We start from the raw sequence: 13,073 nt of genomic DNA, 5'->3' as shown, positions 1-13,073 counted from the left end.
GATCAGAATAATTTTCTGAAGTAGGACTAAGTAGATTCCTTTTTTTGAGAAAATGACTTTTATGTCAAAACTAAGTATAAGCATGAGGGTCTCAGCCTGGGAAAGAGATTGTGAGGTTACAACTTCTCCTAGCAGCCAGGTCAGATGCTCCAGTTGTGTGGTGACACTGTATTAGTGATAGATTTGACAGAAAAATCATTCTGCCTACCCATTATGATATAGGAAATGAAAGTAGGAAGGAAGATTTGGTACTGGAATTTCTTTAAGTGGCTTTAAAGCATGTTTGGCAATTAAGGCTTTAACTTGTAATATGTCTTAAGTAAGGTGATTTCTTTTAAAGTCAGCTTTCCAAATGATTCAAGACATAGCTCCAACTTTCATCTCAATATTAGTGGTTTTGAATGTATTTGAATTGATGTTCAAGTATTCTTTTTCTTTTCTTATTATAGGGAGACCCGGGTGAAGTGATTGGTCTTTTACCCTCTGGTGTGCTAAAAGGTGATAAAGGGTTTCCTGGCCAACCTGGACTACCTGTAAGTCTAAAAGATGTTTGAATAGTAGTGAGTTTCAACTAGAATGAAATCAGTATCATGAAATTATGAAACAAATATCACTTTTTTATGATGCCATTTGAATTTTTCATAGGGTCCACCTGGAACTTCGGGTTTTCAGGGACCAATGGGGCCACAAGGTCCTCCAGGAGAGCCAGTAAGTTTCCTCTCATGGTGATTTGAACTTTACTTTTAGAGCTTTATTATAGGAATGTTCTAGAAGGTGTGTGTGTCAGGTCTTGGTTGAGATTTGGGAAAGATAACCTGTGGTGTAGCCTCCGGAACTCTACCATGGCAGAAATTACTAGGCAACATAGGTTTTCATTAGCAGCTGCTCCTACAGTCATCCTCTATTCTTGCACTCTTGGAGAGTATTTTTGTGGGGGACAGACTAATTGTGATTCCTCCTGTCTTCTCTTCCCCAGCTTAATTTATAAAAAAATAAACTACAAACCTAGCAGCCAGACCTAAACCCAAATGTTTTCTGAGATTGTTCTTATGGGTAGCTGCAGTAAGGAGTACCATGGAAGCAGGATATCAACCTGTTATTATGGTAATTAATGTGATATTGCAGACAGATTCTCTTTGTTGTTATTTTTTATTCTACGTTGTTTTTATTCTAAGAATTATGCATGGTAACAGAAAAAGACTTTTTATCTTGGTTTAATTAAAAGATTTTCCTTTTTACTCTTTTCATAGAATAAGGCATTATTCCACCTACTGTACTGTATGCATGTGCATGCTAAAATATATTGTCTTGTAGGGTCCCCCAGGGCCACCAGGACTCCCAGGTGAGAAGGTAAGAGTCTTTATTATTATAAATATTAAGCCTATCTGTTTATTTATTTGGCATACCAAATTCCCCAAACTCTGGAAACTAGTGATCCTAAAGGAGTGGAGTTTTTTTTTTTTTTGGAGGTCTATTTCTATGTCTTAATGGACATCATAAAGAGAGATTTTTAACACTTTTTTTTCAAATTTTTCTAGCTCTGTTATCTCATTTGATGAAATCAGTAGTAATTACAACATTCTATGGTTATTTGAATTCATTTTAAAATGTAAAAATTTTCACTAAAGTGTTGGGAAAAAGAGCATATTGACAGTAAAATTACCTGATAAATTTCAATTTTTTGTCACAAGTTACTGTGATGGCTAAAAAAAAGGGAGGTTAGGACTTTACTTATTTGTTTCACACGTGCATTCTAAAGATATATTCTGTCTTTTATATTCTCTCTTAGTGTTTGACATGTACAAAATACTTTCATATGTGTATATATATGCATGTATGCACTGCTGATAGAATTTGACTAAGTGTGTATAATTTACATTTTCAGGGCTACATGGGCTTGGGCTTTCAGGGTCCCAAAGGTGAAAAGGTAGGTCTCTTGTAAACTTCTAGTGAACAACTGTAGAAATATTTTTGATACTATGTTTTAAATAAAGAAAACTGTTGGAATCAATCAACAGAGAAAATAAGCATTATAATTTTTGGAAGACTTGAGTAAATCTGTAACTTACACCTAAATGAATGAAAGTCATGAACAGTCACAGAATTTGTTAATGTTATACCTGATTTAGGTCACTATCCTGTTTTCCAGCTGTGACTGGAAAACTACTTCAATTTGAAATAGGCAGAAACATTTACTCTGTATATTAGGACTCACCATGAGATTTTTTTGAAGTCAATTTAATTCCAAGGGTTGAGATTTAATATGCTGTTCATAATGACCATAATTCATTGTCATAGGACTCTTGTGGGCGTGTCTGCTTAGTTTGGTTTGGTAGTGTATACATTTGAAGCAGAATTTTCAGTTGTCCCCTTTTACTGTGTTTTGCCACAACCAGGAAGAGATTTCAGAGCACACAGATGAGTTTACTTTTGAATGAATCTAAGCCAAAAGATGTGCTCCAGGATCCCATTTATTCTCTTACTCAGCATCAAATGGGAGGTAATACATGTGAGGTTTAATCTGAGAGGTTAACACTGAGGTTAACACTGAGAGGTCTGGGCCAAAGTGCCTTATGTTGTGTTTCCAGGAGCCAAGAACTGCAGTAAGTCTAGGGCTATTCAGTAAATTCATAATATGTTTGAGCACTTCTCCAGAAACTTCTCATGACTGTCGTTGACAGAGGGCTTTTGGAGTATAAGTAAATTATATTACTTAGGTAGGTTTGTTTTTTTAATCTACCACCTTATTTATGTATTTTGAGCCACAATATTCCCAATGGATAGAATTTTTTGTGACATGATGCATAGTGGAAATTAAGTTGTTATCATTAAATTTACTGAAAAATGTTGGTCATAGAAGTGTGTGGAGATTTTCTGTACTCCTCAGGTTTGTCTTTAGCAAAAGATTAATGGTATTGCTGTGCATTATTGCTTGACAGAAATGTATTTGAGCCTTTTGGGAGGTGTTTTACTGTAAAAGATAGTGCTTTTGCTTTATATAAGGAGATGAGATTCTGAACCTGCAATGGACACATACATACTAAAAAAGTATGATCCACAGTTATCATCTCGAAGTTGACCTTTATGGGCAGTTGTAAAGCTGATGGAACACTATAAACTTTGACTAACATTTCTGTTTACGCATTGACTTTCTATACCTGACCTCTTTCCTCCTAATCTCCTTCTTCCTAAAGTAATCACTAAAAAACTTTTGTACTATTGTTGTAATTAATTGTATATGTTCCTGATATTCAGTGTTGATCAAGCTATTCCTAAGAGTAGATTAAGAGATCTTTCTCTGTCTGTAACTATGTATGTAATCCTTTCACTAGTTTTGCTGAAATAAGAATTTTTTAAAAACACAGCTATGTTTTTAAAAGCAAGTGGCAGTTCTCTTTAATGTTATTGGTCTTCATAATGTTTGATCTCAGTCATGCTGTTTTCAATGGACTATCCTGGATTTGCTGTTGACAGGGAGAACAAGGAGTAAGGGGCCCCCCAGGACCTCCAGGACCAGCACCACATATGAAAGAAAAAGGGAGTGAAATCATAAGGGGAGAAAAGGTGAGATGTTAAATGATTAAATGTTAAATGACTTCTTATACTCTTCATTAAAATAAGATCAATAGGAATTAGCAAACAAAAGTGAAACAGGAAAAAAAATATGAATTCACCTAGAGCAAATTTTTCAAAAATTTCTTCCTGTTTTTCATCATGCATGAATTTTGAAGGTCATTCTAGAAGTCTCTCTAAAAATATATGATAAATGGTAAATGCATCAGTAATTGCATAAAAAAAGTAATTCATGCAGCAGATGACTTTCTGAGGAAGGAAGATTGATAAGCACAGGATATTATAAAAATATTCTAAAAGTTCGAATTAAGTAGTAAGTATTGGTTGAAGTAAGTAGTAAGTTTGAATTAAGTATATTCAACTTTTCATATACAGAATCACATTCATGAAATCTGAGTGCTAATGAATTTTTCAATTATTGAATTAAACAGTCTAAGCAATATATACTAGTAAAGTAAACTAGCTTAATGGATTCACATTTTGTGTTTGTCAAAATTCTTGCACATCCTACTATTAGACATAGTTCTTGAAATGGAGAACAGGATTAAATGTGCTTTTGCTGGTACGAAGAATTATTTACAACCTAAATGAATAATGGTTAAGGTTTTGTTTACTAATCCACCTTTTTTTTTATAATTTCATTAGGGTGATCCAGGTGAAAAGGGTGAACAGGGAATCCCAGTGAGTATTGTGTAGTTTTTTTTTGCTACTATAAAAAATTGTAAAGAATCCGATAATGGCACTGAATATCTCTACAGCTATTAGATAGAAGTAAATTTACTTTGGAATTTGACAGTATTTTTAATCTGGTGAGTATTTGTTTTCCAGGGATTGCCAGGTTCAGGCTTCAAAGGAGAAAAGGGTGAACCCGGAAAGCCTGGTCCACGTGTAAGTATACTCAACTTTATCAATACCATAATTGCAGTTTTATTGTATTGTTTCCATGAGCTGATTAAACTTAGTAACAATTAGTTGAACAGCAAATTTGGTATATTTCAAAGAGGCAAGTTTTGCTGTAGGACAGGTGTAGAAATGAAGGTAGTAATAACATGCAGTAATATTAGTATGTAACGTTTCAGATTACTAAAGACACTCAACAGTAGCTCGTGGTGCTGAAGGCAAAGGCAAAACTCCCATGGATCCCAACTGAAGCAAAACTAAGTCATTCCAGAACAGAAGAAAAAGCAAAGCAAAACAGATCACTCTTTTGGAGTGACTTTAGCTAAATGGAACATGTTGAATTTATTTCAAACACTTTCACATGCAATCAACAAAGGTTGATGCTTAGCCTAAAGGTACAGTTCCTTACAAAAACAATGAATGGAGCAAAAAGTTTAGGTGACTAAAATACTTTTGCTTGCTGGTTTCTAGCCTGACTTTGGATACTTGAGGCCGTAAAGTCTATTACATTTGCCTAATCTGACCTATATCATATAGTCTCATCCATACAGCTTCTGCATGAGTCATGCAGTATCTTTCATAGCTGAGCTGGTAGCAAAATTGTACATTTTCTACATTCAAATGCATCTAAAGTAGTATAAGTTTCTCAAATTGTGGGTCTTCCTAAACTGTTAGGCCCAGCACCTCTATAGGCATTGGATTGTACTTCAATCTGAAAAAGATAAAATCTCCCTTTCTACTATACTTCAAAGTCAGATGTTCTATTATCCTATCAGTAAAGATATATTGGTGGGATTATCTTTGCTATCACATGTATTTTTATTATTACTGTAAATGAGAACTTGAAGCTGGAAGAATGGAGAGATGTTGGCTTTGGAAACTAGAGCATCTGAACTTTTCAAAAATATATTTTTCAGTTTCTGTTTCCCTGAAGAAAGTTGCTAAGATATTTTATATATAATTCTTCAGGAAATCATAGCTACTTCTGAAATTAGGATAAGGCTTGAAAGATGAGCAGATGTTAAGATCTGATATTCTAGTTAAATAGAATTAAACCACATGATTAATTCCAATCACAGAGTACATTTGAAGATTCTCTTGGCTTTGCAGATCATAGTTTTAATTTGTCGTTAAAACTTACTTGTAACCTTTCTTTATAAGACACTATAGTTGCATATTTCAATGGTGGCAGCCTTTTCATGTTTGTTGTATCGTTGTCCTTCAATTGCAATGTTTTAATTTTTTTGACCTAAACTGATGAGATTACTTTTTAGACTGAATTATATGCACTGTTACTTTGTGTATTAAGTATATACATTTTCTGGAGTTTATGGCACAAATTCATACTGCTTATGCTACACATACAGTCTAAGCATTGAGACACCAAATAAAAGCCAGCTTCCAGTGGGTTAGGCTACAAGCCGACGTGCCAGTCCTTTTCTGGTGCAGAGGAAAGGAATGCTGAAAAGTAGGTTAGTCCATCTAGGTCATTCGTCACGTATCTGTTGATTACTTCAAGGGAATCTAATCCTCTCTGTAGGTTAACAGAGTGGTCTAATTAATAATTTTTTTCTGGAGGAGGGAGCTTTGGATTCTAGTTTGTCATCTGCCATGTGATTTGAAATTATAGCTTTCAATGTAAGGAAAGTGGTTTTTACCACTAGATTACCACATGATCTGATTACCACAAGACCTAATACTCTCCAAGCTTTCTGCTGAAACTGAACTACCTAATATCTATGAGTAAAGGTTTTGTGAAGCTGAAGAGTATATATACATAGAAAGGGATTGCTATGAAGGGAAAGATTTTGGGTCTGATTTCAGTTTCTTGTGCTGTTGATATATTTTGTCTTGGAGTCTCCTTGACAGGGAAATCACTGTGTTATTCCTGCATCTGGTAATAGATTTGCAGGATTTTATTGAATTTGGCATCTTGTGGGGTGTTGGATAATATAAGAACTAGGCTTTCACAATTTACCTGCTTTGTATCCTCTAGTCTGTTAGCTGCATTAGCACACTTGGATTAATGCACTGCAGTAGTGATTGTTTTGTTCTAGTATTTCATCCACAGTATTTAGAAATGTCATCTATGTGGTTGTCTGTTTAAGCAGAGTGGAACTTCGTGTTTTACAGGGAAAGCCTGGAAAAGATGGTGAACCAGGACCAAAAGGAGAACCTGTATGTATTTTACTGAATTTCCAGTACTGTTTTTTGCATTCAAAACAAATGTATTTGTCTGTGTATTAAAACAGGTTGAAATTTTCTAGCCTTCTGAATTATTTACTTAAAGTTGTTGCTTTCAGTGAATTAGTGTCTGGTTTGAAACTTTAAAGCTTTGATGCTGCCGTGGCTAAGATCCATCTGTATTTTTATCTTCTGGTTTCGCTGTCTTCTACACACAGGGTTTGCCTGGTGGGTTTGGGATTCCAGGACGACCTGGGGAACCTGGTACAAAGGTGTGTAGTAGCAGCTTTTGATTCCCTTCACACAGAATGAGTTAAGATAGATGTGCAGTAAAGCAATGACTGCACATAAAGCAATATTAAGTTGCTAAGCTGCATCATCACTAGGAGAAGTCAAAATTAAGTTAATGTAGGTATACCTGATTTAGATCTCTTATATGAATTGATTAATGCAGGCTTTATTTTCACAAGCTCTTTGCCCAGCCGATATATGTACAAGTGTACTTCCCTAAAAACTCCAGTTTCTTTTTACATTGTGTAAACCAGTACAGGCCTGCAAACAAACCATTTACTAATACTGCTTGTTATAGTGATCCAGGTACTTATCATTTGGAAGTTGTATGATCCTATATTGAATTGTTCATTTGTTGAGGAAATCCAATTCTGTTGGAAAAAAAAATCTGATCTGGATTTAAAATGTAAATTCTATTTTGATTTAGGGTGACAAAGGGGAGCGAGGTTTTCCAGGACCTCCGGGAAGAGTAAGTAAAATAAATTTGTGTTTTATTTGAAACCTAAAATAAAATTAAATTTTGTGAAAGTGCTCAAACAATGAGGGGAAAAAAGAGAGACTATGCATCTTCTCATCTCATTCTCAAAAGTCACATCCTTATTTTTTCTCAATGGAAAAAACTGAATACAGTTTTTTAAAGTATATTTGAAATTTGGGAAGGGAGCTCTTGAAGAATATGAATTTCAAACATTTTGGACTATGAAAATTATAAGCACTGTTAATCAATAAAATATCCAAAAGAGAGTTCAAAAGAGTAAGTCTGTCAGCTTTGCAGTTGGTTGTGGTTTAACTGCAGCTGACAATTAAGTACCACACAGCCATTTGTTCACTCACCACCCCTACCCGAGGTGGGATGGGAAGGAGAATTGGAAAAAGATAAACCCCATGCCTTAAATATTAATTGAAATAAAGTTAATAATACTAATAGTAGTAATATTAGTAATAATAATAATGAAAAGGGAGATAAAAAGAAGAGAGAGAGGAATAAAACCTGAGAAAGACAAGTGATGCACAATACAATTACTCACCATGTCCAGTGAGTCCCCGAGCGCAATCAGCCCCTAAGCACAAGAAGAAACCAGGAGAGCAGTTTGTAATTTTTTTTAACACTTCAAATAAAAAATGGGGTTAGTCAGCAACAAATAGATCATTGATGGTGCTGCTTCCCCAACATGGGGAAAAATTCCCAATATTTGCTAATTTGATTTGAAAAATTGTACATGCTTCATGAATATTTTATTGTAAATGTTAGTATCCTACATATCATACTCAGATCAATGGTAGCAGAAATTGCCAGAACATAGTATTTTAAAATTAAAGGTAATACAAACCAGTGCTTAGACCGTGTTGAGATTTTTTGGCATCATTCTTGTTGAGGAAGATGCTATAAAAGCTTTCCACTTAATCCTGTGACTCCTCCTATGAAGGAATTTTGGTAGAATGGGAAATATTTATTTTCTCTGGTAATTCCTCAGCAGCTACAACCCTCTCACAGCAGTTGTTGTATTATGACTGAAATTGCAAATATAACCACAGCTGCTCAAAATTGTTATAAAACCAAATGGCCTCTGTACCATCAGATCAAGATGGGAGAGATACAAATGAAGGCACAGTTGCACATTTCTAGTGTCCTAGTCTTTGTCCTGTGATTCAGATGATAGATGCTGGACCAGTAGATACCTTTGGTGAAAAAGGAGACCCTGGAGTTTCAGGCTTGCCTGGACTGAAAGGTCAAAAAGGTGAAAAAGGTATGTATTTTGTTTTGTCTTTTTGATTAAGTTATACTTTTAGTTTTCTTACTAAAGGAAATTAAATTTGTACTGTCTGTGAGCTCTATATGACAGTGTAATGTTCCAGTTATTTATTTAATTGCTTTCAGGTTTTTACCTTTTGTAGTAGCTTGTAGGACACTTCTGCTTCTCATCTTAACTAAAACTGCCTTTCAGTTATAGATAAAAAATGATAAACTAGAATCTGTTTTTAATGCAATTAAATAATCCAGTGAGATTATTTAAGAAATATGGAAATCAACACAAACTTAAAGAGGATAATAATGCAGAGAATCTTGAGACTCCTTTATGAAAGTCTGTAGCCAATTTTTAATCTTAAGATTGATTTGCATAATTTTTAAAAGTCTTCGGTAAACAGAAAATCAAGCATTCCCTTTCCCTTTTTCCCCATTACAGACTTTAGCCTATTTAAAAAAAATCACTAGAGAAGTTTGGACACAGCAGGGTTTTTTCCCTGAATATAGTGCTTGCAGATATGTATAGATTATTTAACTTCAAATTTCATTCAGAATATAATAGCTTGAATGTGAATTTAAATAATATGGGCTAAAAGCTCGCTCTCAATGGCATTGCTGAATTCATTGCCTAATTGAAAACTTCTCTTCCTAAAGGTTTCCCTGGTGCACAAGGAATCCCAGGACCTCCAGGTATGAAACTATGACCACTGATTTTTTCACATTTTTAATGTATTCTTCTTGGGTGAGGGGTCCTGAGAGATATTCTCCTTAGCTGCTCCTCACCGAACACCCAAGCAATGACTTCTCCAGCAGTCTAATCATCCCTGTAGACCCTCAGTTTTTCTTGTGTCTTTGATGTGATCCAGTCTTGTTCTTTCTGTAGAGCCCTGATAACTTTCTGCTGAAATTGAAAAAGTAGGGTACATAGTCCATCAGAGATAGCCCAGAGAGCATAGCTCCATTGGGCAAGAAGAGTTGTTAAATGTGAATATGTGTGTGTGTGTGTGTGTATATACCTGAGTATGTATACTCATATGTAGATCATTTGTTTTGCTCTCACTTCAGCTCTATATGTGTTTGCATAAATATAATAAAATAAGGTTTGCAGAGAGAAATAATAACAATATTTACTAGATCAAAGTAATTCCTGAAGGCTTCCTTCTTTTTTTTGACTATGTCACTTGATCAGTAAAAGTTAATTCTTTTACCTGAAAAATTTGCCTTTTTCATAGTCTTAACATATTCCCATCCATGATGATACTGCTTTTATGTATATACGTATGAGTGTTTGAAGTAAACCATGACATTTGATTTTTAAAAATTAAGTAAATAATCCGTGGAAACCCAATTCTAGCACATTCTGCAGTGATACTATTACCTCCTTTACTCTCATTTTCTATCTTGACAGTGAGCTAAATAAGAAATTAATGTGAGCCAGGGTCAGATAGTTTCTAGGAAATTTTTCACAGTTTAGGGTGGAGATGCTATATACTGCAGGCTGTAATTATAGCTCTTAGTCTGTCATTACCCTACAGAAATGGAGATTTCTGTGACTTTCATATCATCCTGCAGTGTTGCAGAAGATTCAAAATGGTTTAGTGATCAAGTCTAGTGATGAGTTGTGAACTAAAATAAGTCAATATGAAGACCTGTGTGACTGTACAAATAGTTAAAAGGAGATCTTTGGGTTTTTTTCTCTCTGTTTAACTGCTTGTCTTTACTGTCTGTTGTTTGCTTATTATTCCTACAAACTATTTTGTTTGGTTATAATGTTCCTGAAATCTGCTTGCATTGTTGACTACTTATTTACTGGAGTTATTAGATGTGCTCTCCCTTTCTAGGTACGTTTAAGTTTTGGTTTATTATGAAGTAACAAAGTGTGTAATAGTTTCTAGGTGTAATAGCTAAGGTGACTCCTGTGCTGACACTATTTGCTATCCAGCAAAAGTGAATTCAGCTAAATCTCAGGAAGGCACTTGGTAGAGAGTAGATGTGTTTATCTAGAGACCTAACAGAAGTGAGTAACTCAGCTGTAGTGAGTATATAATCTCAATTTTGTATAAATCACCAGTAATTAAAATACTTTTTTCTTTTTCTCTGAAACCTCATGGAAGCTAACGGGTTGATAGTGTTGTTGTCTTTTCATTTTTCACTTTTTCATATACATTTTACTGTCTCCAAAGGTCGACCACTTCCAGACAGGGTAGGATCACCTGGTGTCCCTGGAGAGAGAGGTGAAAAAGGTGAAAAGGGTTCTCCAGGATTCCCTTCACCTGGAACGCCTGGAAGAGATGGTTTCCCAGGTCCCCCAGGGTTGCCTGGCCCACCAGGACCTCCAGGTGTAACAGGTGGGTAAAGCCCTTCCTTGCTTTTCACAATGAAGTCTCAATAATGCCCATAAAAATAAAAATGAGATAAGATTATAAATGCTATAATCAGGATGCATGTCATGGAAGAAACATACCTAAGTTGTTGATGGACCAAGTAAAAGCTGTTCCACAATGCAGGAGGCCACTTGTTTCCTTACTGGGACAAGGATTCTTTGCTAAATAAATGTTTTTAAAATTTCTTCAGAGTTTGCTGTGGACTGTTCCAATATAACCAAACAATTGACCATAATACATATTGGTTTATTCCCAAATCTTCATTCATGAAGCCTAGCCATGATGATGATTATTCTATCCCGTTGTGCCAACCTTGAAATATTCATAGATTTCCAATTAAAAAAATAGCAGATGCTAATATTGTTCTTAGTATAGCTTTTCAATATCACAATTCACAAGTCTGCAGTATCAGTCGTTGTAACAAACTGAACAGGTGTGATAACTAGTCTGCCAGAAGTTTTTATTGTAAAATAAAACTATCTTAGGGGATAATGCAGTCATAGAAAAGCTTGGGTTGGAAGGAACCTTAAAGACCATCTAGTTCCAACCCTCCTGGTATAGGCAGGGATGCCACCCACCAGATCAGGATCCACACATGCTTTATAGAGGTAAATGAAAAGCTAGTAGTGATGTGACAAATATAATATTAGTAGTAATGATAACAACATTACACAGCTATGTTTTATGAAATTGTGATAAAGCAATTTGAAAGAGAAAAATGTTTTGTTTTTTTCTGCAACGAAGCAATAACAAAAGTACATGTGGAAGTGGTCCATGATAATTAGCTCCTTACAACTGATGTTTGTAACTCTTTTATGGAAATAAAACTTTTGCTATAGGTGATGCTGATATTGTGAGTTAAATTGCCATTTCAACATCAAGAATGATATCCCTATTACAATACTTTAGGTACCTTAAAGCTATTGAAAGAAATACTATTCTCTATGGAATTGCTAAACCAAAAATACTTTGTTTGAAAACCGTTGAAGATGCCTGGTTATTGCCGTGTTTGCCAATGAAGCAGTACAAAATCCAGTATGTAGAATATGGAATTAAATAGCTAAATCTTACCTCATCTGAAAAATAAGAGCAATTTCTGATTTTCATGCAGCATGTTTCAGTCATTGATTAATTCTTTTCCTTACTGAGATACTTCTTTGGCTTTCTTCAAGTGCATAATGGGAAAGAATTTGTTTTCCTTTAGATATTGTTTTCCAAACTTCACATTAACATTTTGACTACTGGGTTTGGCCAAAGTGATGTCATATTATATTGGGCCAGAACCTGTGTCATATCCTCAAACAGAAGAAGCATAATTTATATTCTCATATCAAGCCTGAAAAATATTCTTATTTGTTACCCATTTCAGTTCCTAACATATGAGGTTTGTTGTTTTCAGGAAGCTGACATGATGAAGTTAAATGATGTTAACAAGCTGTTCTTGACCTAGAAAGTTTCCTAAAATGTTGAAAACAGAAGTTGGGGTACCAAAACCCTAGTTAATGAATTTCTTCAGAACATCAATACTCTCTATTCTCCTTAGGGTCAAAACAACAGTTTTTCACCTACAGTACTTTTCTTAGCCACAGCTTACAATGAAAATAGATTTTGTGTGAAAGTTGTTTGTAACCTCATTATGGCAGAGCCTGTCTTTTCTCTCTAATTCTCAGGGTTTCTTAAACGTTATATATGGAATCAGAATACAGACTCCGAGTTAAATTTTTTAAAATAAATAAAATAACAGAGTAAAGTGCTATCCTTACTTATCACTCTTCATAGGTAACATATCAGCTATGACATTGCATAAATGCAACCCTGTAATGGAAACTTGCACTTGTCAAAACAATATTCTTTATTTTATTTCCATTGCAGATGGAATTGATCAGTGCCAGCAGGGAGAACCAGGTGCACCAGGTAGTCCTGGACTCCCAGGAAGAGATGGATTTCCAGGAGAAATGGGAGAGAAAGGTAATAATATTTTAATGTGATTGTTT

General features: G+C 34.8%; 1 protein-coding gene across 1 annotated transcript in view; it reads left to right on the top strand.

Moving 5' to 3' along the window:
- The window catches only part of COL4A1 (collagen type IV alpha 1 chain), a 127,880-nt gene that overhangs the window by 71,030 nt on the left and 43,777 nt on the right, over positions 1-13,073 (top strand). Inside the window, exons 9-22 of the mRNA XM_051772804.1 lie at positions 450-533; positions 646-708; positions 1,315-1,350; positions 1,886-1,927; positions 3,475-3,564; positions 4,219-4,254; positions 4,402-4,461; positions 6,607-6,651; positions 6,876-6,929; positions 7,376-7,417; positions 8,603-8,696; positions 9,350-9,385; positions 10,879-11,043; positions 12,952-13,047. Of these exons, the coding sequence (XP_051628764.1) occupies positions 450-533; positions 646-708; positions 1,315-1,350; positions 1,886-1,927; positions 3,475-3,564; positions 4,219-4,254; positions 4,402-4,461; positions 6,607-6,651; positions 6,876-6,929; positions 7,376-7,417; positions 8,603-8,696; positions 9,350-9,385; positions 10,879-11,043; positions 12,952-13,047 (943 nt within the window). The remainder of the gene's footprint in view (positions 1-449; positions 534-645; positions 709-1,314; positions 1,351-1,885; positions 1,928-3,474; positions 3,565-4,218; positions 4,255-4,401; positions 4,462-6,606; positions 6,652-6,875; positions 6,930-7,375; positions 7,418-8,602; positions 8,697-9,349; positions 9,386-10,878; positions 11,044-12,951; positions 13,048-13,073) is intronic.

This window comes from Manacus candei, unplaced genomic scaffold (genome assembly GCF_025592945.1).
Source record: "Manacus candei isolate 608988 ecotype Guabito, Panama unplaced genomic scaffold, ASM2559294v1 h1tg000159l, whole genome shotgun sequence".
Classification (NCBI taxonomy): domain Eukaryota; kingdom Metazoa; phylum Chordata; class Aves; order Passeriformes; family Pipridae; genus Manacus; species Manacus candei.
The sequence above is the reverse complement of the archived record's forward strand: the minus strand, read 5'-3'. Positions and strand labels throughout refer to the sequence as shown.